General features: G+C 44.9%; 1 protein-coding gene and 1 long non-coding RNA gene across 3 annotated transcripts; one reads left to right on the top strand and one right to left on the bottom strand.

The window, feature by feature from the left end:
- Positions 1-4,849: 4,849 nt before the first annotated feature.
- Positions 4,850-12,520, bottom strand: PTGS2 (prostaglandin-endoperoxide synthase 2). Of its 2 annotated transcripts, XM_053985545.1 has the most exons (11): positions 12,221-12,520; positions 11,783-11,899; positions 11,531-11,674; positions 10,961-11,104; positions 10,399-10,580; positions 9,514-9,597; positions 9,097-9,343; positions 7,906-8,192; positions 7,599-7,746; positions 7,124-7,455; positions 4,850-5,665 (listed from the first exon to the last, which is right to left on the bottom strand). In XM_053985545.1, the coding sequence occupies exons 1-11, from the start codon at positions 12,348-12,350 to the stop codon at positions 5,615-5,617; spliced, it is 1,866 nt and encodes a 621-aa protein (XP_053841520.1). In that variant the 5' UTR covers positions 12,351-12,520; the 3' UTR covers positions 4,850-5,614. The 2 variants fall into 2 exon arrangements, with proteins under 2 accessions (XP_053841520.1, XP_053841519.1); XM_053985544.1 differs by lacking the exon at positions 4,850-5,665 and having other exon boundaries at positions 6,447-7,455.
- Positions 12,521-16,102: 3,582 nt separating this feature from the next.
- Positions 16,103-21,174, top strand: LOC128811721 (uncharacterized). The gene is made up of 3 exons (XR_008438439.1): positions 16,103-16,602; positions 16,860-17,020; positions 18,518-21,174. It is a non-coding gene; the product is annotated as an uncharacterized LOC128811721 (long non-coding RNA).
- Positions 21,175-24,854: the final 3,680 nt, after the last annotated feature.

The following is a 24,854-nucleotide window of genomic DNA, read 5'->3' as shown; positions in this document are numbered from 1 at the left end:
CTATGAACCATTGCCTGCCCTAATTTTTCTTCTATTTAAAGGGATATTTTAACTGAAAAGCCTTACACATTTGGCATCTCCTTCCTAGGTGATCCAGAAAACATGCCTGCACTCTGGGGGCGCTGTCAGACAGAAAATTTCCAGAGATGCTTTCAGGAGCGCCCAGGAGTAGCAGAAAACAAACGCCTGGGCTCTGCTGAAGCAGAGTCACTTTTCAAAGTCTCATCTCTCCTTGAGTGTTCTGATATTTGTTCTGCAGTTATGGGAGACATTAACTTCATGGATGGTGTTCATATGCCCCTCAAATTTTCCTCAAAATGAGATAAGGATCTTTTTTCTTTCTTCAGACTGAGGAAAAACAAACAGAAACTTCAGATCAGTGTTTTATCCACCTACTGAGCTGGAGATATAATTTATAATAGAATGAAAACGGTTCCTGATACAGAGTGAAGGCTATGTAGAACATACAAGGTTTCTTACTATACAATTATGCCATCTACCCTTTGGAATGATGCTAAATCATTTTCTTGATTTATAAATAGGTCTTCCTCTTCATGACTAGGTTGGGAAATCTTTTTTCGCCATCCAGCCTGGGTCAGTTATGATGACAAATACTGCAACACTTGACCTAGCAAGCAGTGAAAAGATGGTTCACTGTCCCACTGCCAGAAACACATCCTGAGTTTGCCTGAAATTCTACCAATTCATTGGACACTCAGAAAACTCACTCCACTTCTAATTTTAAAATGTTGGGTTTTTTTGTTTTTTTTTTTTTTTTTTTCCTGCCTTCACTGAAATTCTCCATGCTATAAAAATCCCAGCCCTGATTTAGTTGGAATGGTCTCTCCCTCCCTGCCTCTTTGGACGTAATAGCTCTGGATGTGATGGCATCACCACATGGAACATCCCTGCCTTGTGCAAGAGCTGCTATTTCACCTCTGTGCCAGCTCAGCCAGGATTTGCTTTAATGAGTACCCACCACTGCTACTTAGAAACTCTGCCATTATTTGTTAGGCGGGATTAATTAATCTTGTCTAGGCAACAAGCTGGAAAGCCACAACTGCGAGGACACTGAGCTGTCTCAGCTCTCAGGGCAGGGTTTTGGAGCTGCTGGAGAACAGCTGTGTTTTGTTACTCTGTCATGGCTCACTGGAGAGTTTCAGTGCTTAAAATCATATTAAAATATCCTTTTTCTGGGTTTTTACCCCAAAGTCCTGGTGCTCCTTGTGGTCTTGGTTTCACCTCCCACCTCTAAGGACCTTCCAGCATAAATTTGGGGATATCCCTGTTAGCTGAAGCCTGTGTGGTTTGCACGGTGTTCCCTTGATGAATGCCTATGGAATAATTTCTTTGGGTAGATCTTCTAAAGGGGAAAGGAAAATGAGACCATTTGGGGAAAAGGCCTTCTCACCTCCACAGTTGCTCAGTGTCCTGGGCATTGCTCTCACTCTTAGCAATTTTGGGGGGGGGGGTGTGTTTCAGAGGTTTCAGGTACTCTCAGAGGAAAGTCAACCTCAAACGCGGTGCTTTTGGGGCAAACGAATGGGTGTTAAAGTTCCCTGTCAGCAGGGCAGGTTTGGACAGGGATGCTCGCACACACCTACATCCACCACGGAGTGAGCCTGGGCTACACCTGGTTACTGCCAGAAAATAAAATACAGAGCAGGAATGCAGCTCCCACAGTGCCTTGGAAGGATTGTGGGGCTTGTCCTGAGACAGAAGGATGAGCTGCTACTTTGATCTTGGAGGTCTTTCCCAACCTTGTTGATTCTGATTCTATTACGTTAAGATCTGAGGCGCTTGCAAGCAGGATGCTCCTGGTTGTGTGACACTTCGTGTTTTGCCAGTGTCCTTCTGGTAAGTGTTAAGTAATTTAACATTAAAAAAATCATATATATATATTAGGGTTGCAGTTGATTAGAAGATGCAAAGTATTTTCAAGTTTTTGTAGATGTGCCCTGCTATAGGCTAGACAGAATCATAGAAACCCAGACTGGCTGGGGTTGGAAGGGACCTTAAAGATCCTCTCTACCCCCTGCCACTTCCAGGTGTCCAGGTTGCTCCAAACCTCATTCAGCCTGGCCTTGGACACTTCCAGGGATGAGGCATTGATGCAGAGATCCTCAATGGGTATGCAGTGGGTTGGTTTGAAAGCAGAGTCTTTGAACATTATTTGTCTTCTTCGCCCAGGTTTAGGGTTTCCCTGCCTTGCTTTCTCTTTGATGAGGAATGCCCGCTGGATGAAAATAACCAGCATGGATCAGATTCAGAGTGCTCTGTACCCTGCCCTCTCCAATGGCAAACTGGTGAGGTCTCACCAGCTTTAACAGGTTCCCTCTCCCAAAGCTGCTCAGCTCCCAGCTTGCCCAGGCTGCCTCTGGCTTTGCTTTCTGGAGCTTTGGCTGGATGTGAACGCTGAGATTTTCAGTGCGGACTCAGGATTTTCAGACAAGAAAATCACTGAATGGAAAACTGGGTTGGGTTTGATTTTGGTTGTGATCTGTGTCTTGCCACTATTAATGAAAATATCTGGACTTACTCTGTAAGTAAGCACAGAAGTCCCAGATTTTATGCTAATAGGAAAAAAGCCCCAAGAAGATCAGAGGAAAGAATTACAAATTGAGTCCAATCCTGCTGCTCCTCAGTGTTATTTGCAAACTGAAATCCCAGATTAAAGGAAGAGGAGCACTCAGCTCTTCCCAAGGAGGGTTTATTCCCTATGATATTCCTTTGGGATATCGCTGCATTTCTGCCTTGTGTGGCCCTTTTCATGCATTTTAGCAAAGGGGGTAGGATGTCTCAGTTCACCTCCTTTTCCACATTTAGAGCACAGAACTACAGCCTGCTCTTTTCTGTCCTATATGTACATTCCTACAACATTTTGGTGTTTTCCTTCCTGGTCTTCCAAAGGGAGCAGCACAGATTTGCAATAAGCTTTCCAGAGCTGTTCACCTATTTCATTGGCTGTGGACAGGCAGGGAACACGTGGCAGATCCATTCCCTCTCTCCAGCCAAGGCACCTGTTGACTTCTCTGGATTAATGCTGAAAACCAAAGGATTATTTTCTTACAGCCACTTGTTGGAGGAAGGTCTCCTGGAATCTAGAAAAGCAGCTGCCTTGGGAGCTCACAGTGAAGCTCAGCTCAGCTCAGCTCAACTCAGCTCAGCTCAGCTCAGCTCAGGTGCAGAACCCAATCTAGTCAGGTGCCTGCAGGGCTCCGACTCAGCGTGCTCAAGGAATTCCTACGCAGTGGGCAGAGGGAGTGATGTTGGGGAAAATCCTTGGCAGAGATGGGAGAGGACCTCTTCCCAAAGCATGGAGCTCTCGTGAGCCTGGATGGACTTCCTGCTGAACCCCCTCCTCTATCACACTTCCTAGGGTGCAACAGTTCTCTCAACCCAGCCTGGGGAGCAAGAATTTGGCAGGGCAGGTTTCCTCTGGGGAACATTCTTGTCTTTTGTGTCATCAGGACATGCCCTTGCTCAGAGGGAAGGAGGAGCTCCTCAATCAAACTATCTCAGCCATTGTGCTCGAATCCATTCAGGCTGGCCCTCCCCTAATTAGGGCAGCAGTCACCCAAAACACCTTCTCCATGGATGATCCCACAGCCTCCTGATTGCTGCCCGTCATCTCCCACTGAAACCACCGGCCTTGTCTTCCCTCCTCCCTTGCTCAGCTTCCTCCCCAAACAGGGAAGTGGCAATTCACCTGTGGGGACAATGAGCTGACTGGGTGTTAAAGGAACAAAGCCCCACATGGGGTCTGCACCTGCCCCATTCACCCACAGCCTGGAGAAGCACTGAAGTGATGCTTTTGCAAGAGTCCTCAGGATGTTTCATTTTTGGGACTGAAGATGGTCACTGAAGTGATGAGGAGTGAGTGGTGAGGAGAATTGCTGGAGGTGTTTAGGTGCCTGGGTACAGGAGGAATGCAAAGGAACTGCACATCTGTGGAGATGGAAACGAGGTCTAAAGCAGAGGCAGAACTGTCACACTCTCAGGGCTGGAGAGTTGTTGGGAATATTGACCTGTGGGACACTGGGATGAGCTTGGATCAAAGAGGAATTTGGGTGGCTAGAAGGAAGGTGACTCTGGATGAAGTACTGTGGCTCTGGGGCTGGTCTCTAGGCAGAGGCTGTGAGAGAACAGGGCACCAGTACTGGGATGGGTGAGTACTGGGGACAGTCAGCAGTGGGACGATTGAAGGGGATTGAGGTGACATTTGGTCAGAGGCTGGTGCAGGTGGTGACTGACAGGCAGTACAGTGATCTCCTGGGACATCTCCTTCTCAGCTTCCCCTCGTTTCTCACCAGAGGTGAAACTTGGACACGTTGTCCAAGCTCCTGCTCCAGCTTTCAGGAAGCACAGCCCTGCTCTGGTCTAGTGGTCACTTGCATTCCAAAGCAGTTTCCCCTTCTGGAGAATGCCAAGCATGAAAGGAAACAGCTCTAGGCTGTTCTAGCCTGGGAAAAGGGAAGAGAGGAAGGGAAGTCAGTTACACCAAGGTGGTGTTGTGCAACTCCAGTATTGTACTTTCCCTTTGAGACTGCCAGGGCTGTGCTGGCAGCTCTACCATAGATAAGAGGAGCTGGCTCCTCCAGGGATGGAACAGTGAAATCTCTTTTCACTTGAGGTCAAAGGGAAAAAAATTACTCCATCTGGGCAATTTAAGCTACAGGCATCTTGGGTTCAACACATCAGAGAATTCAGTGCTGCTGGTAATGCCCTGTAATTCTCCATGTAATCAATTAAAGAACTGTTCCACCCTAAATACTGCTGAAGGAAAACACATACAAAGGAGCACATAAAGGTAATGTTTTCAATTTATTTATATAAACAATTGCATTTTAACAACATTGTTGTCCTACAAAAATAAAGTGAAAAACAATTCACAGAATTTTAAATAAATAATCTCAAACATCCACATTTAGCAGCTGCAGAGTACAGAACGCAGAGTGCACAGGAATCCTTGCTGAAGCAGCCTGTAATTTAATTCAAGTGGGGTGGTCTGAGGAATTCCTCTGTGCCTACCCCAAAATAACTCGATCTGTCCAGACTTGCCTCCCTTTGACTCTCTGCCAAACCCTGCTCCTGGGTTAATGGCAGAAGGGTGCTCTGAAGGGTGCCCAGAGCTGGATCTGATGGACAATTTGCACGAGGAACAAGTGCCCGAGCAGTGCTCACTCGTTAGCACATACAGTACTGACCTCCTTTGCAAACAAGGGGAGAGAAGGTTTTCCCTTCTTCGTGCTTCAAACAGAGAAAGGAAAACAAATGCCCTTCTTGCTCCCACAGCATCCATACCAAGGACCACTCCAGATGAGTCACTGGTATCGATGGCTGCAGGAGAGCTTGGCTCTGCTGTTGATGGCCACAACTACAGCCCTACCCAGCACGAGGCATGGCTGGCTCTACACAAATCCATGGAAACAGAAGCCACAAACTACACTGCTGCCAGAGCTGGTACAAAGCACAAGCCTCTACAAGTGCTTGAGAGTTCAGATGAAATAGAAAACTCAAGTCCTTTTCCACAAGTAGTCAAGTAATTTTGGGCAGGGGCACAGAATACCCGGTTGCTGCTCTATTCCAGTCTGAAGTGACATTTTCTTTTTCCCTATAGTTCCCCAGTTGCTTTTATGGGAAGATCATCTTCTATATTTCCTCTCTAGAAATTAAAAAAAGATACCCTTACATGCAAAGTCTGAAGTCCTATACAAGATCCTGTGTAATCTATGTGCCCAGATGAGACTAGGTATTTTACTGCTGGATTATACGTCTAGGAGATTTTGTGCTGGCCAGTATTAAAGAAGCTTAAGCCACTTACTTAAAATAATTCTGTTTATAAATGATAAATAAAACATTATCCCTCCTCCCCCCACCCCAATAAATAGAAGTACAAATTGCACGTACAGCTTGTGCACACAGGCAGAGCTACCTCCTGTGCCTGGAAGTGCTGCTGAATCTCTTGTGTTCAGTTCTCTGTGTATTTACAGAGCTGCTCAGTTTACAGCCCCCCTGTTTTTGGGAGCACAAAGCCACAGCACACCCTAACTCCAGCTGTACTGTCCTCCTGTCCTTAGAGTAACAGACATTAAAATTACATTATCAAGTAGACCAGAGAACTACAGCTATGAAAAGAATCCCAGTGCCTTGGGCCAAGTTTAAGACCTCCCCGGAGTTACATAATAAAAACATCCCTATCCAAATGCAAGCAGCCTTGTATTGCAGCCTGAGAGTCAGTTACTGCTAAGCTCAGTATCTCATTCTCATCCCCTTACACAACAAATACATCGGTCACACTTCCTTCAAAAATAAGTAGAATCCAGGAAAAGTACTATTTTCTTTAAATATTTAAAACATTAAAAACGTATTTTTAAAAAGTTGTAAAAAAATTTACTTTAAATATTTAAAACATTAAAAACGTATTTTTATAAAGCTGTAAAAAAATTTACTTTCATCTAAATCCAGAAGTGGATTTGTACATAAGAGACATTAAGTTATGATACAAAGTGCCCTCTCTGCAGTGAGGGAGAGGTAGTATCAACAACAAATGCAATGCATTTTCTGACCTTACATGAAGAAGTGAGTCTCAAGTAATTTCTTGTTAATTTTTGAGTGCTCATATGAAATCCATAATCTCTTCTGGCAGTTTTCATTAAGTCAGATTTTTTCTTGTACTTTTAGGTCAATAGCTGCTTTCAACTTGCTGAGAAAAAAAGTTGCTTTTGTAGTGTTATGTGACCTATAAAAACTGCCAGACAGAATAACCACCACTCCCCTTCATCAAGTATTAAAACAATAGCAAAAAGAAGATGGAACCTTTATCCACTTTGGAATACATCATTCTGTTACAGAAGATTTTAAACAAGGGATTCACCACTGTCAAGCTGAAACACAGAAAATCCCTTTTGTAAATTTAAGCCTTACCTCAGTAAGGAATTTAAAGCAACCCCCACAATGAAGATGCTCAAGTTGTTTTTTTAAATACTAGGCCATAAATAGAATAAATAACACAGTTAAATAAATAAATAGAGAGATAGCTGGATGTCTACAGCTCGGCAGAGCGCTCTTTCAGCAGGAGCGTGGGGTTGATATCTTCCATGGCAGTTTTTGAGGTACTAACGTTAATCGTGGCCTCGGTGGGCTCGGGAGGCAGGATGTGGAAGGCAGTGAAGGGACAGCCCTTCACGTTGTTGCAGATGAGCTTCTGCAGAGAGGCCGTGTTGACGATGTCGAAGCCCACCTTGCCCCCGAAGGTGCTGGGCTTCCAGTACTCGGGGGAGCAGATGGCGTTGCCCATCAGCCCCTTCAGGGAGAACGGCGCCCCCATCTCCACCATGGTCTCGCCAAAGATGGCCCCGGGCCGGGGCTTCTCCACCAGCAGGCCTGGGTACAGCTCCATGGCATCGATGTCCCCGTACAGCTCCTCCAGCTCCGCTGCCATCTCTTTTTCTCCTGCAACAAGTAAAAAGTGTAAGTGGAAAAACTCCATTTTCTGTGCAAGACTGTCCTGCTCAAGCCCAGTAATGACAATGCAGGACTTTGTGGGCATTTTAAGCCAATGTCTCTCATTTGCTGGGAAGGATGAGGGCTCTTACCTGTAAGCTCTTCGAAGGATCGGAATGGTTTCAGCATGAAGCGTTTCCTGTACTCGTTCAAGGACTGGTACCTCATCTGCCTGCTTTGGTCAATGGAGGCCTTTGCCACTTTCTGTACTGCAGCAGGAACATTCTTCCCACCAGCAACCTGTACATGAAAGAGGAAAAGCTGTAAGATCTCCTGATATAAGTCAGGAAGTTGTGCATTTCCAGTGATTAGTTTTAAATAGCTTTATCCCATTCCTTTGTCCCAACCCCAGAGGCTCATGCCTCTGTTGGTTCACCATCAACTTGAGGAAGGACCTACCCTGCCAGCACTTTGCTTGGAGAAAGATTTGACCATATGGGATAGTCCGTGCTCCAGCATGATGGAGTTGTTGTAGAGGAACTGCTGGAAGGTGTACTCCTGGTCGTGGATCTGGAAGGTATCGGGCAGCAGTGGGTGCCAGTGGTACAGGGTGTTGAACTCGGCTGCGATGCGGTTCTGGTACTGGAACCTCTGGTTGAACAGCAGCTCGGGGTCAAACTTCAGCTTGAAGTGGTACCCACTCAGGTGCTGCACATAGTCCTCTATAACGATCTTGATCGTCTCTCCTGTTGGACAAAGGAACAGGAGAGAATGTTGGCACTGCTTCTTCTCAGTGGCAGGGAAAACACCATTTCTGAACTGTTCTAAAATATACTACAGTGACCAGGACAACAAACACTTTTCTGTAATCTCTCCTAGAAAGCAATTCATATATTTTATGTGACTAAGGGGTGGAACAGTACTTCAGATCCCAAGAGTTCTCGGCTGTGTGTAGTGAGGTATTTTCTACAGCCTGTTTTCCCCCTCTCAAGACACAATTCTTTGCACCCTCAACAGAACAGCACACACCAGTATTTACACTGTGTTCAGTTATACAATTTCTCTAGGACAGAGGGAGGGGATAATGAAGAAAGTTGATGTCTGAAAGCAAATCTCAGCTTCTGAACTAGGTAATACAATTGTCTTGGTTTATGGTTTCAGTTGAGGCAAGTTTTTTTCCAGCTTAGAGCACATCACCATTTATATAAGATTAAATATCACTGGGCACACAATTAGACAGGAGAACTATGCAGAATTACATTTTACATAACCTTCTGAACTTTAGACTTAATCACAGCCCTTCTTTTAAAGCATACCTGAGCTGACCCAACCCTAGGAAAAAAAAAAAAAAAAAACCCCAGATCAGGGAGCCTGAGGTCATCCACCCTCACAGGCTTTCTCTGAGAAAGGAACCTGAGCTTCCTGTCTTTTCACTGCTTTCAGTTCTGCTTCCCTCAGATAAGGGAATTGACTGTCCCTGAGTTTTCTTCAGTTCCATCTTTAGCAGAACTAGGGGGAAGCTACACCACAACACAACTCCAGCGACAGGCCACGAAGGAGCCACTCACACCCCAGTTTAGGGGATAGCTTCCCCCTCACTCCAGCCATGCAGGCTCGGGCTGGGGCTGCACACAGCAGCAGGGCTCTCACCGATCAGAATGAGCCGGGCGGTCTGGAAGAGCTGCTCGTCATCCCACTCGGGGTGCTGGTGCTTGAGCACGTCGCAGACGCGGTTGTGCTCGCGCAGCCAGATCGTGGCGTACATCATCAGCCCTGGCACCAGCCCGAACACCTCCTGCCCCACGGAGAAGCGCAGGTGCTCGGGCACGTGGGGTGGGTACAGCATCTCTGCCTGCGTGTCCCGCACCGTCGGCGGGTACATTTCTCCATCGATCATCTGTGCAAGGGGGAAACAACAGGAGCTGTGAGCTACGATGCTTTGGTTAAGCTCTGTCCACTCTCTCAGCTCTGACTCACACTTTAGATCACCTACACCATTCACACAGCACTAATTTAGGAAATCTATGCCATCCAGTAAGAAGGTAGGAATTCTGAGCTAAGACATACCTGGTATTTTAGCTTTCCATCCTTTCGAAGCCTCAGTTTAAGTTGTCTCTCCAGAGTCTCTCCATAAATGTGGTTCAAGTCAACCTATAAAATAAAAGCATTTGGGACATGAAGCTAACCTGCATTTTTTGCTATTTTAGGATAAGTCCCTCTTCAATGGATGCCAACAGGAGTTCAGCCCCTAGATGTTTACCTTTCAATTGTACTACTGCTACCTTATAAGTATCATGCACCGATATTTAGGATGAAGCCAAATTATTTCCTGGCAACTGGAGCCATCTCTGCATAAGAGGAGGTTGTTACATCAGTAATATGAAAGGACTCTGTTTAAAGTGTCAGCAATTTTTTATTATGCAGACACCTTTCTATATATACACACACAATTTATAGCTTTGGTTTGGACATAAGAGTGACACTTACAGTAAAGAACTCTTTGTCCAAAGGATGCCTATCTTGTAGATAAAGATTTTAAATCCAAGTCTGCTTTTGAAGTTCTTTTTAAACTAAGTCTATTGGCAGTAAATAAGCAATACTTAAATGCTGGATACGGCTCTTTGGAGCTGTCAGAGTCCAGAGAAGTTTTGAATACTCACTCCATCTAACATGCTTTAAGTGAAAGCAGATTTTTGGGAACAGTAAGAGACCATTGGGCAGGTATTTTAAACAGAACCACTTGTGCAGAGCATGTGGTTCTGCGCAGAGAAGAGACGCTGCCGAACACTGGAATTTGGCCTGAGGAGCAGTTACAGAAGGGGTAATCCCACGGGATTGTGGCACAGTGTGTGCACAGGTGTCCCCTGGCAACCTGCAGGATGCCATTCCGGCCATTCCAGCCGCTCAGCAGCTCCTGAAGAGCACGAGCTATGTCCCCAGCCGTGACCGTACCCCGTGGCCGAGCGCTCTGGTGAAGGCAGGGCCCCGCTTCTGGTCCGTCTTGAAGAACTGGTGGGTGAAGTGCTGGGCAAAGAACGTGAACATCACGTTCGTGCCTTGCGGGTCGGGAATAAACTTTCTCCTCAGCAAAAACTTCTCCACGATCAGCTTCGAATCCGGGAGCTCTTTCTTACCTGTGGGAGAAACAGACAGTGAGATACTCAAGACAACCCTTTATGCAATACTGAAGTTTATTCCTAAGAAAAAGGCTTAAGACTTTTAGTGGAATATAATGACAGTGGCATACAAACAAGGGGAATTACCTACTTTTCTATGCTCACTTTCTTGATTTTATTAGAAATTTCTAAATTCCCTGCTTTTAGCATATAACTCAATAGCAAGAAGCAGAATAATATCTTTTAGATATTTAAGCAATATATCCAAAACATGTTTATTCCTAACGTCAACTACACTGAAAAAAGGCTACAGACAAGCAGGTCTCATAGGAACTACTACTTATTTTTTCCTCTTAGAAAAGACCAAGCAATCATTAAGTGTCTGGTTTATTCCTCACCTTTAACACCCATTGGTGTTGGGCAGTCAAGTCCTACTGGTGGAAGGCTTCTTGTGTAGTAGGAAAGATTGGAATAAGCTTCCCAGCTTTTGTAAGTGTAGTCACTATTGTAAGTTGGTGGGCTGTCAATCAAGTGTGATCTTGCTGAAAGACAAATAAATATTTAGTTATTTTTAACTGTACATTTTAGTCTCAAAAAGTAAATCACAAAGCCAGATCTTTTGCATATATTTGGCAGCAGTTGTAAATTCCACACATATCAGTTACTGATGTTAAATATGATTACAGTTACAGAATAACAGGACTGGATCCTGGCTGATCAGCTGGATCTCACTATTAACATGAGCAATGGGATGCCAAGTTCATGTCAGCAAAATCCTGGACTCTTGCAGAAAGCAGAATCAAGCTGCACTTCAGCATGTTTCATACAAGCCTGCATCATGCAGAAGTCTTAAATTTTGGTGTTTTAACTTCAGTGCAATTTAGGCTGCTTGGTTTGTAGACAGATCAATGCAGTACAATATTCTGGAATAAAATTTAAGAGGACTGGAAGAGACAGTTTATACTTACACGTTAGTACATATCTCATAATAGTGTCCCTTAAGAAGGGAATGTTGTTGATGATATTCCAGACTCCTTGGAAGTGGGTGAGGATGTAGTGGACAGTGTTTGGTGATGGTTTCAGTGCTAGCCTCAGCCACGTGAAGAATTCCGCTGCGAACGACAGTGGGAAGGTTATTATCAATTAGCTTATGGAGGATATCCTGCAATGCTGGAATTGGGCTGCGTTTCATTTCCACGGAGAGGGTGTGGGATACTCACGTGTGGTGCAGTTCTGCCCGTAGTAGCCCGTCCTGGTGCAGTCGCACTCGTAGCGATCCGGCCCAGCGGTCATGCAGACGCCTCTGTTCTGGCAGGGGTTCGAGCAGCAAGGGTTGGCTGCGGGGGAACCAGAGCTCGGGTTAGCATCTCTGCAATACACTCCCACCTTGCCAGGACGAAGCAGAACGCCCTGGAGTTTAACGCTGATCAGGAAGGCATTACAGCGACCATCCATCCGCCGTAACCTCTAAGCTTTAAAAGCGCAGGAATTCGCCTCTTGTCTGCTGCCAGCAATAACCCCCCTCAGAAGGGGAGATCATCCCTCACAGGCCAGCGGGGACCTGGCACCCACACACAGCGGAGAAATGGCAAGAGAGCGAGGAGCAGGAAAAGCAGAAAGGCAAAGCGCGCGTTCTCCGGAGCGCGGCGCGGACTCACCGGCGCGGCCGGCGGCCAGGAGCGCGGCCAGCAGGGCCAGGGGCAGCAGCGGCATGGCGGGGCTGGGCTGGCGGGGCTGGCTCCCCGGGGCTCGAGCTGGCAGCTCCAAGTGCCGGCCTCTGCCGCACATCCCGTATTTATGGCAGTGTCGAGCGGAGCCAGGCTGAGTCACTAGCCGGAAGCATGAAGAGAGCAGGGGATTTCTCCGCCCGCCCCAGCCCCGGCCCGCCCCGGCCTGGCCCCGCTCAGGCAGGTGTGAGGGACGGCCCGTCACCGGCTGAGGGGACGGCACAGGGCTGGCCCGGCGCCACGCCGGGCTCCTGGCAACGCGGCCTTCCGCTGATTGACGAGTTACTATTTCTTTAATGCGTTCGGCAGGAGCTCGGAGGGCTGAGGCGCACACGGGCTGCAGAGCACTCGCGCTGCGAAGCGCCCCGCACAGCGGGAAGGAAAGGGGGAATTTAGTTTTAGTTTAGTTTTAGGGAATTTAGTGTGTCTGACGAGACCAAATCCTGTTATTTGGCATTTTTTGAACAAATAGTGGCTTTTCCCCAGTACTTTTCCGTTAAATCCCCCACCACCGCCCACCCCTGCCCCCCCTATATGGCACTGTAAACAAATTCTCCCTAATTTCTTTGAGAATACGTTATCTTTTGGTCATAGATTATTTTTTATTAACCAGAATGCTTTGCTACTATTTTTAGTGCCTGTTGCGTGAGGAATGACAATGAAAGCAGGAGGATGTCATGGGGTTGTGCAACCCTGCAGTGTGGAGCTGCACTTTCGCCCTCGAGGTCACCATTAAGCGCCAGAAACCCATAGTGGCTTCAAGAAAGATAGCTTGTGAGGCTGATGGTGTTTGCATTGCAAATCCGTGGCTTGACGGAAAGTGGATTCAGGCCGATTTAATCATAATCTTATTTTTGGCCCCTAAGCGTATTGTGGTCAGTGAATAACTTGTGTACATCAGTAGCGGGTCTTTCTGGATGTTTTAAGACTCGTAGACAAAAAGCTGCATAATCAAGAGAAGGCAGACAATATTTCTTTATACATTTGCATGCAGAAAGCACAGGCTGGGTCATACACTTAGGCGGAGGATGTCTGTCAGCCCAGCTGAACTGGGGCCTGTAGCCACAGCCACATGTTGCTCAGTCTTTTCAAGTGTAAAAAAGGTGATATTTTTTCTTGCATAAGCCAAATCAATTAAATATGGAATGTTGGTTATCCAGTGGATCAGGCCATGGCACGCATAGCACCATAGATCAAGGGTCTACACATATTTTCGTACATTTCATATGCCCATCTCACACTGATTTTGTTCCATCTCACAAAGCTTTTGTGGTTGCTATCACACGATAAGACTTTACTGCGAACAGCAGGCAAGTCAGACATTGTGTTTAAATAACATGCATAGGAAAATGTTTCTAGAGTGTAGAACCAGCAACATAAAGGGGAAAACTGAAGTGATTGTGTGCAGCCAGACAATCGCCCCTAAAATGATAACACAAAGGTAACTGTGCTATGATTTAGAGGACCCTGGAGATGTATTTAACTGATGATGCTTAAAGTTTTCAATTATTTGAATTAATCAATAAGTAAACCAAGAAACAGGGCAGAACTCCAAGCTTTGGAGAGGATGTTTCCCCTTGAGAAGCAGTACTTCTGCAGCTGGAAAACCAGTCAACAGCCCCCACCTTCCACCCAGTGCTGCAGTCAGTGTGACGTGAGCTCTCTCGAGTCTGATTTTGGCTGGGGAAGGTCACTTGTGTCGCTGTCAGCTGCAGTAGAATTGAAGGGATTCTTCAGCTTTCCAAAATAATGAAAAATCAGGGAGATACAATAGCATTGCTTCTCAGAAGGCTGCCCTTCCCCAGTTGTTGCTTTGGGATTATCTCGGGTAAAGAACTGGTTATATATTGGTAAGGGAATTTTTCTCAGAAATGGAAGTTTGCTGTGGCAGGATTCACCACCAGGTGGAGATTTTATGCATCAACTAAGTGCTCTTTCCGTTTTTAGCACATAAACCATCTTTGCTAAGAATTAATGTTATTTTTCTTTCTGTTGCTTGAAGTACCTTTTGGCCCAGGTCAGAGCAGCCTGTGGAACAGAGAACCTTCGTCAACCTCAGCCTTTTTGCATTTGCTGACATTTCTGCAGGAGGCAATGCCCTGAAGCAATTCCTGTTTCTATTTTAGGTTTAACTGCATAAATTCACACCTTTCCAAGGCAAGGGTTCAGGACAGAGGATGCAGTGACCTGTAAGGATTGACATGCTTCAGTAATGCTACCAAAAGAAAGGGAGATGGAGTGGACACAGGGCAAACATTGTCTCTCAGCACTGGTGCTGCTCCATTTTGCAATGGGTCAACTGAACCCAGCTGGATTAGCGTTGAATTTATCCTTGAGCTGTTTTAATGTGTTTAAAATATTTTCCCCTCCCTCTGTGACTGTGGCAATCTCCTGTTTTATAGCGCAGTAGTTTCCTGGGATGTGAATCAGTTTTATTTGCTCTGTGCCTTTTTGCTGCTCTTTTATGGCAGAAGGAGCTCAATCTGAAGTTTGCTGTCAGTTTGGATACAATAACAATCCTGGATTGTTATTGTTCTGACAACGTTCTTGTGAAGTGAACGAACTCTGGGGGAAGTTGGTGTCTTTAAGCTCCTGTTTTGTGTCTTTTGCAGTATTCGAGCTCTCTTAACAGAAGGGTTTGATTATGAAATTGCTTTGTGCTTTCATGGGATCACCCTGGCTAGACAACTAGGCTCTACTTCCCTGTGTCTTCCTGCTGTGTCCTCATGGAGCACTGTGATCACTTGGGTCCCAGTTTCATTGGCACCCTGGGTTGTGCTGGAAAACAAAAGTACTCATTACCTGGTTTGGAGACAAGGGAGGTTTGCTTATTTTCCCCAGGAAAATTGCAGTAAAAAGGTGCCTCATTTATGGGGTTTCCAGGCTACCGCAATTTTGGAGTTGTTTGGAACACAATTCCAGGCAAAACTACGTATGAATATAGAGGGTGTGAGAGCTGGGAGCTGGAGTGCCTTGCCCTCAGGAGAAATCCCATGGACAGTGATTGGCAAGGAATGTTTGTGCATGGGCTGGGGCTGCTGGCACATACCTGTTGCAGGGGGACCAGGAGGGTGAGCTGGGAGCTCACCTCAGGGGGATACCTGTGGACATCAGTCACTGTGTAGGGAAATGCAGCATACCTTGTTAACCAAATCAGCTTCAGTTGGAGTTGTTTTTATTCTTGGAATTATATCATTATATTTTTTAAAATGTGAAAAAAAAAAAAAATAAAAAGGTGGGTGGCACAAAAATCTACATCTGACTTAGGCAAGACCTAAGTTTGAGTCCCCCCCTTTTTTTTTTTTTCCTTTTTAAGAGCAGCTTCCCTTTGGACTTCAGCTGCTGAAAAACAACATCAATCCACAGCTTGTGTTTTATTTGCAAGCCAGTAAGAGTTTTGAGGAACCCTTTCCAATATGATAGATTTCATTTTATCATTAACATCTGCATAGAGTAAACCCTGCTCAACAAACCCTTTCCAAACCTCTGTTTTTAATAATGTCTCTGAGTTCTTGTTTTAATTCCCTGGCATTCTGGACAGACTCAGTTACGAGTCAAAGGCTGTAATGAAACAGGTGAGAAGTGTGACTTTACATCAGATTTACCTGCAGAGAAGAGATGTGAAATGAGATACCTGTACAGTGCTGTGTGGTGCCCATGTTTCTCCCAGGCCTGTTTGCTTTGCAAATTCTTTGCCAGGTACCTGTATGATATTATGACTACAGGGCATCTGCACACTGCCTGGGACATGATACACATCAGTCTGAGTGGAAAAGAACACAAGAATTGCTCCCTTTTGCTCATCTTAAATGTGGATCTCCACCTGATCCAAAGCAAGGCTGAGCTCTTTCCTTGGGAGGTGCCCAGACACTGAATCCTCATAATTTTAAATGAAAGGGAATGAATGAAGCCCCTGCAGAAATGGCTTTCAGAACTGTGTTTTGTTTGTTCAGATGAAGTGTATTAGACGATTCCTTTCCTAATTGGCACTCTTGGTAGTCACAACTTCAGTCCTGCCTGACTAGTTCCTGACAAACAAGCCCTAAATTACTTAAACCCAGCTCGAAGCTTTCTAGGATGACCTTTTTCCAAGGAGTGTAGATGAATGGAGGATGAAGCACAACATTTTTATCCTATATGGTAGTTTGAGACAGAGACTGACTGAAAATTTCATCCTAGCTACAATCTGTCCCATTTTTAAAATTTTCTTTTTAGGTCACAAGACTTTAAATTCCTTTTTATGGTGAACTTAAAGGGGAAGACCATAAACATGAACTATTGGATAAACATAAGATTTTGGCAGCCACACTCTGGTATAGACTTGTATATTTTTTTTAACTTTATTTTAAATTTCAAATAATTTTTCAGAGACTTTGTTTGGATACACTCATCTATGGGATTTTTTTTTTTCCTATATAAGCTGTATCTATTAAATTGGAAAATATTTTTCGTCGTTTCTTGACTGAAGGAAAGGGTGTTTTCTTTATTGGCAATTGTTATTGGCAGTTGTTACCAAAGTTAAGCCGTGAACTTCCCCGCTCCCATGATCCTGTTTTTTTTTTTTTTGCAGAGCCCCTGTTTTTCCCCACGCAGCCTCCATGTGTTTCCGCTGTGGACATTTGATCACGGGCAGATCTGAAATACGTCACGAGATTTTGTAACTGCCTTACATAAAGAAACGTCAGCTGACATTTTATCTGCTTTTGGTCACCAGCTGCAACTCACATTAAGGTAATTGCTTCTGCTGTGCCATTTTTAGTAAGTATTTAGCCTTTCATTGTATATTGAAAAACTATCTGTCTGTGGGAAACCTGTACAGAAAACCCTCCTTAGAGAGATTTCCAAATACTTCCCTCCTCAATGCAGATGCTTGAATTTTCTTTTGGCAACTTCCTGCTTAATTTTAGTGAAATCTCATCCAGCCTCATGCTCTTTTGTTGTGCAAATACAATCATGTGGAATTTTCCTTTGCTTCAAGCACATGGACATTAAACTGGATAAGGGAAACTGAGGTGGGTTTTGCTGAGTGGAAAATTATTTCAATGTAATGCTTTTTTACATAAAACATGCCTTTGGGTATTGAAGTTTATTTAGCTTTATTCATTAACCCCAATTTTCATTGAATTTAAAGAAAGGAAACATTATTTCTGCAAATAAGATTTTTTTTTTTTTCTACAAGAGCATTTACCAGATCAGTTTACAACAGTGCAAAACCTGCTGTTCCACCAAGTAAGCTCTGCTCTGCAGGCTTTTGTAAAGTTGTCTGTGAATTCATGGTTTCATGGAATCACAAAATCACAGAATGGTTTGGGTTGAAAGGGACCTTAAAGGCCATCTAGTTCCACCCCCTGCCATGGGACAGGAACCAGCCCAGGTTGCTCCAAGCCCTGTCCAGCCTGGCCTGGGACACTGCCAGGGATCCAGGGGCAGCCACAGCTTCTCTGGGCACCCTGTGCCAGGGCCTGCCCACCCTCAGAGGGAACAATTCCTTCCCAATTTCCCACCTAACCCTGCCCCCTGGCAGTGGAAGCCATTCCCTGTGTCCTGTCCCTCCCTCCCTTGTCCCAAGTCCCCCTCCAGCTCTCCTGGAGCCCCTTGAGGCACTGGAAGGGGCTCCAAGGTCTCCCCAGAACAATGCCATCCAGTGCTTTGAGAGGGGGAAGCTCCACTCTGCAGCTCTGTGTTGTGACCCTTCCATCGGTGCCCACAGGAAGGTGCCACCAAGGTACCCCTGGGTTCTTCCCTGGTGCCTAAAGGGGATTCAGATATTGATACTGAGACACTGAGTTCCTTAAAACTGACTCTAGCTCTTCCCAGCTGGAGGCTGGAGGAGTCATCTGGTGTCAGCCAGGGAAGAATGTTCCATGACACAGCTCCTGTGGCAGCCCTTGGGATGGACAGTGCCCGCACAAATTACGGCTTTGGCTTGCACCAGGATGGGGAGGCTCCTAGAGCAGGCTCTGCCCACTGCAGCGTACCCAAACTCACAAGGCTCCTCTCTACTCATCTTCACTTCCAGAATTAAATCAGGACTGTTTTCCAATGCCTTGTCACTTTGCCACATTTCCAACATACCCTTACAATGAAAAAAAAAAAAAAAAAAAAAAAAAAAGGAAGAAATTAAGAAATAAAAGGGATGAAATTATTTTGAATGAGCTGGTTACTGGTGAGGGAAAAGGACTCAGTGACCAGATTAAAATTGTGCCCCGTGATCCTTTTCCATAACAGGCCTCCAGAAACTCAAATTATTTGTACTTACCACTCGGAATTGGAAGCACCTGAAGAAATACTGTGAGTTAAACTACTCAGGTCAGAACAAGATCAAGACAATGTACACCTCAGGAGAGACAAACTGGAGAAATTCCTGCTTTATTCAAAGTGAAATTAGATTATTGGGAAGGAGACATCACATCATATTTTGTCTTGCCAAGACATATGACTCTAAGCAAAAGCAAATCATCTGGAAATTCTTCAGATACTTTTCTACTTTTTGAGACGACCAATTATGCAATGGCATAAAAACCTGGCCAGCTCACTGGGCTTAAAATCCAGCCTCTGAGGGAAACTGTGCCCTGGAGATGCTCATCAGGAGATAAAGCCTCGCTGGCTTTGACTCCTCTCCCTAGAATATGCAGTTAGAGAAAATGTATAATGATCAAAATTACAGAAATAGAAAATAATTAGGGCTCTACAAGCCCTGCAGTGGTTGTAAGAGCTGAGAGCCACGGCCCAGAGAATTTATATGTGCAAGGAAAGACTTCCCATGTCTCTTTTCGGTGCTGGAGCTGTGTCAGTCATCCCTCTTCAGGAACGTCATCCCTTTATTATTGCCATTTGGATGTTTTGGGGAACCTGAAGCCAGCCAGGTGCACCGTGTGCCTGCAGAAACAGCCCTTTGCCAAGAGCAGAACTGGTGATCACAGGATCCTTAGGGCTGGAAAAGACCTTGTAGTTCATCAACTCCAAGCATGATTTGCAAGGGGATGTGTTCTCACACAAGAGTGTTTGTTCCAGGAACTGAAGTGTTTGGGTTAGGGACTAACTCATGGCTAGATTAATTACTGTTTTTACAAGTAAAGTGTGTGAATTTATGGTTCTTGTTATTGTCCTTCACGCAACTCATCCTATATAATGAATTTTGATGGTGTTTCTTTGTGGAGCAGTTGTAAATTTGGTTTAATATTGACATGTCTCTCTTCCACTATTTTTCTGTTTATCCAGAGGCAGTCCTGACTATACTTTGGGATGTATTTCTCATCCTGACCTCTGGTGTAGAGGAGATAAATCATACAAGCCCAACAGAAAACAATCAGCTTGTCTGTTCAGTGGTTTCCAGCAGCTGTGGAAACTCTGTGCTGGTTGCCCCTCTGTTCATTAAGTAAATGAGGGCTTTGCAGTGTTCTGGCGGTGTGTGTTATTTTGGAGTTTCGTTTCAGATGGCATTCTTCTGGGGATTGTTTTGGACAGAGTTGCCAGCAACCTAGGGCCAGTGGGCTGGAGGCCAGGTTTGGTGGAAATAGCAGGGTTTATATCACCAGCACAGAGCTCTGTCTGGGAAGCTAATTTTGGGCTGGTGCTTCTTTGAGGCATCAGCAGTTCCTGTGTGTGACTGGTTCCAGCCATCACAAAGGCTGTCACAGCCTTGGGCAGGCCATCAGTGGTGCCCAGGCCAGCAGCCAGTGTCTGGGCTGGTGGGAATCACAGTTCCCTGCTGTTCCATGGAGCTTTTCTGTGCCTGCAGCTCTGTAAGGGGTCCCATTCTGGGGGAAGAACACCTGACTCTGTGCAATACCTGTGTTTCCTCTTGATTCGATTTCTGTGGGAAGGGCCTGAGTTGCCATGCAAAGAACTCCCCGTGGCTCCTCTCACCACAAACACACTCCTCCACCCTCTCCCCTGGACTCCCTGAACTGGGATCATCCGGGGTCGGGCCCATGTGGGGTGGCTGGGAATAGAAGTGTGGATGTGGCCAGAGAGACCTTGTGAACTTCCACTGGCTGAACGCCTGTGAAAGGCCGGAGTTCCTGCCCAGATCAATCAAATATGGATTGTTCCACACAAAATAATTCTGAAGTGTTGCAACTTAGCTCCTGGGGATTTTAAATGTTTATAGACTTTCCAGAGGGTAGGAAAGCGGGGAAATATTTACGTGTAGATAATTTCTGTTATACTTGAGCAATAGGAATGCTGGTCCCCTTGCCCAAGACTCCTTGCTCCCTGCTCTGCAGCACTAATGAATGTAAATGAGTAAAAGGAGGCCTGTGAGCAATGCTGAGTGGAGAAAAAGCCCCCAGCAAATGCAAAGCACAGCAGGAATCACCAGATAACCACCTTACATCCTTTTCTGTGTGCTGCACCCACTGCGCGTGCAATATTTTCATATCAGGTGATTTGTTAGCTGCTCCAAAACAAGTCTCTGCAGCCCCATGGAGATTTACATTGCAATGATTTAGATGCTCTACTTATCCTTGGGCTGGAATATTTTGCCAATTGCCAATTACCTAGAAGTCCTCCTCAGCACAAGGCAGTGCAAGATCAGTGTGAAATAAAGAACTTACGCACAGCATCAGAATCTGGACAGTTAAAATGTTCATGGTGGGCAGGAGTGAGACAAGCCTATCTGCAGAACTCCTCAGATCCAATGGTTTCATATACTGCTGGATAACACTTACCTAACTTGGAACCACCTCCTATGCAAAAAACCCTATATGACTTCAGGCTTGCAGTCATCAAAAATTGTGTTGATTGAGATAACGTGTTTCATTCCATACCCTTGGGCTGTTTGGATTTCATCCAGGTGAACATTTCAAAACATCCCCTTCCCAGGTGTTCTGATTCCAACCTAATTAGGAAGGTGATTTTAATTTTACTCTTTCTCAGCTGTTCCGTTTTGCTCTGATGCTTAACCAAAATATTAATAAAATCTTCACCTCCTGTGCATTAAAAATTGGCCTGGTATAGCTCTGTCCTTATCTTAAGGTGAATCTTTTTCTCTCACTTTGAATTTCACGTTTGATATAGCCATTTTTAACCTTCTTTTTAAATTACCAGTATCTGGAATCAGTCCTGATTTTGGGATGGAGTGCTCATCCCTGAGCTCTAATGCCTGTTGTGCCTGGAATCAGGCATTCATGAACAGGAGCACTGCTAGAGAACATGTCTTTAAATACAGTCACCCCAGGCATATCCAGATCCATTTCCAGGTGTGGAATAGCATATTTGAAGCTTGTGGAAAACAATGTATTCCACATTTGCAGAATTTTTGTTTAAAATACAATGTTTTTTCCTGAGGATATGCAAAGTACTTTGTTTTGACAAGAGCTGAAGTTATTTTAGTCCAGCCTGGTAAAGGGACTCACCCCTCAGCCCTTTCCATGCACCTGGGGTGGGTCAGAAGTGTGGCTTCCTAAAGAGGTTTTAGAATCACAGACTCATTCATGTTAGAAAAGACCTCCAGGATCATCCAGTCCAACCTGGGACTGATCACCAGAGCTAGACCAGAGCACTCAGCCCAACGAGCTGTTGTCAGCCAGACCAGAGCCCTGAGTGCCACATCCAGTCATTCCTTGAACACCTCCAGGGATGGGGACTGGGCAGCCCCTTCCAGTGCCTGCCCACCACAATTTTGCGTTAGTAAACTCAAAACTTAGCTGGCTACTGTGGCTAGGGGGAGATGCATGTAAAAACCTCTGGGAAAAAAAAAAAAAAACAAGGAAAAAAAACTTTATTTTGCTACCCTCAAAACTGAAAAGTAATAATTAACATGAAGGTAACCAATGCTAACAGAAATAGTTTGTTTAGTTACTGAATAAAGTGCCATTAGGCAAATGAGATGACAAATTTGAATTGACGTGCATCTTAAAATAATCCATACAAATTTTGCAGGAGTGATAACCACTGCTGTCGTTCTTTGAGGTCACACCTCCTCCTTTTATCCACATGACGTAACGTGGGCTGGGAGCTGTGTGAGCCTTGTTTGCCTTCCTGTTACAGGAGCTGTTCAACTCCCTGAGGTTGTCAGAAACCCCTGAAACCTCCTGAAAAGTTTATTGGGGATTATGAGGAGCTGCAAGCTCTGGAACACCAGGCTATCCCTGTGTCACTGGGACTGTGTGTTCAGCTCAGAGACTGGATTTAAGGAATAATGGCTAGGTGATCATTTTTGGCATCATGTTGTTCTTTTGTTTGACCAGAGAATAAAGGTGAAAATGTAGCAAGACCAAAAATAATCATCTGTCTTTAGTTTCTCACTCCCATTGTCTTCCCACTTTGTTATCAAAATGGAAAAATGTTGGTTTTCAAAATATTTGGCAACTGAAAATGCCCAGCAAGTTGCTCTCAGCTGGGTGTGGACACTCATATGATTCAGTCCATTTTTAGAACCCCAGAATCCCAGAATGTTTAAGGTTGGGAAGGACCTTAAAGCCCATCCAGTTCCACCCCCTGCCCCTTCCACTATCCCAGGCTACTCCAAGCCCCATTCAGCCTGGCCTTGGACACTTCCACAGATGAGGAGTCCAAAACCGTTTCTTGATGATGGTGAGAGTGTGCAAGCCATGGATAGTGATGTACATTGTGTGCCTTTTCTGTCTCCTCTCCCCAACTCTTGACCTCAGCATTCTACAGGTTTCCAGAATTTATGTTTTATGAACTTTACTAGATAAATATGTGTAAGGTATAATAAAATTCATTAAACAGGAAATCGTAAATAAGAAAAAATATAATATTAAACAGATCACATTTTGAGGAGAGAACACAAATTTTATCCACACATCTGGTGAAATAGTGACTCTTTTTGGGCTGTCTCCTTACAACTTTAAAAATGGGAAAGGTGGAGCCAAAATAAGGTTGGGCCTATGAAGGATTTTGATTTAGTCCTGTCTGGTGAATATCTACATTGCAAGTGGCACAACCTTGTGCCCATCCTTTAATGCACAGAATTATGAGGAGGAAAAGTGGACTCTGATGTACTCACCTCTAAAGAGCGATGCATCTCTGAAAGGTGAAAAAATAGGAATTAATACAAGGGGCAAGCTACTGGAAAAGCTTTAGGAATAGCTGAACCTGGAGAGAATTGAATGGGAGGTTTGAGCTGCTGACAGAAGCCCCAGATCAAAGATCATTCAGGTGTGTGCAGTGTTACAGATTTTCCTGTGATACTTCTGCTGCTGTTCCAACATGTGACCCACCTCGTTCAGAGAAGGGTGAGGACCCATCTATGTATTTCCAGACACCAACCACAGATATTCATGTTTTCCCTTATGCTCAGAGGTAATTACTTAAGGAGATATGTATTCTTAAGAGCAAACCCATTGCTGTCTTTGCTATTGATGGCATTATGGATCATATGAATGTTCTCAAATCTTCACCTAATCTCAGTCTCAAAGCTTCTGTATTTGTGACCAAGTTTCTCACTTCTTCTGACAGAACATGGGGGCAATATAGAGTTTTATTTAAAAGAAAGCATAATATTAGGAAGTGAATAATCATTTGTTTTGCATGTTCCTAGTTCATGACAAATTTCCATGTTTACCCTTTTATGCAAGGCACTGTGTTATCACCTTAAGCTTTATCCGAGATATCCATGGAGAAATAAACAAGTGAACTAGTCCTCCCAGAGCTAGAAGAGCTGACTTGGAGATTAAAATTAGGCTTTTGCCATTAGATTCATGTGCAGCCTGGTGAGAATTGTTCAGGTTCCTGTGCCAAACCCCTAAATGTAAGAGCAGAGGAACAGGACTGGTTTGTCACCTCTGCCTTGTCCCCTGGGCAGGGGCACACTTTGGAGTTCGTACTGGATTCACCATACGTGGGATGCAGGGGCAGTGAGAGCCTGTGTCACAAAGTGCAAATAATCTTGCCAACAAGACAAATTGAGGGGTGTGACTGCAAACTCTGGTCAGCAGCTGTGATCTGTGCTCTGTGGATTGGCCCTCCCTATGCATTTCAATTAAGAGAAATTTCCAGGTCACGCTGTGCATGCTGAGGAGGGGTCTGCAAGCGAATTGTCTTTTACCTGTGGAAATATTGTACTTATGTTTGTTTAGGTCCATCCATGCTCAGCCCCAGCTTATTGGGTTTCCAGACATGAATCCATGACCCCCTCCTCCAGGATGACTCTTGCCCATGTGCTCTTAGTTGCTTGGCATGTTGTTGGCTGACTATGACCTCAATTTTCTCAAAGCCAGCCTATTTCTGGCTGAAGTTTTAGGATCCTGATCCCATTTATTGATCCCTAACCATCCCCCCAGTACATGTTTTAGCTGTATCTTGTACCTCTTTTAGCAAAAACCACCACACAGTGGCATTTGTGTCTTAGTTTGTTCCTGTCACTATTTAGAAGATCAAATTTCCCAGTCTTTCCAGCAAGCAGAGACACAGCATTGGCTAAGCAGAATCAGAGCTGTGAGTTGTCAAGATAAATCAGCAGATAAATCATCTGAGAAGAACAGAGAATTAGAGCTGATAATTTAGTCAAGTTGTTTTTTTCACAGAGGGAAGAGTTGGGCAGGTCTTGTGAAAATACCCAAGAATTGCAGCTTTTGGTTAACATTAGCAAGGTGCA

This window comes from Vidua macroura, chromosome 9 (genome assembly GCF_024509145.1).
Source record: "Vidua macroura isolate BioBank_ID:100142 chromosome 9, ASM2450914v1, whole genome shotgun sequence".
In the NCBI taxonomy this organism is placed as follows: domain Eukaryota; kingdom Metazoa; phylum Chordata; class Aves; order Passeriformes; family Viduidae; genus Vidua; species Vidua macroura.
Note: the sequence above shows the minus strand (reverse complement) of the source record. Positions and strands in the feature narration are given on the sequence as shown.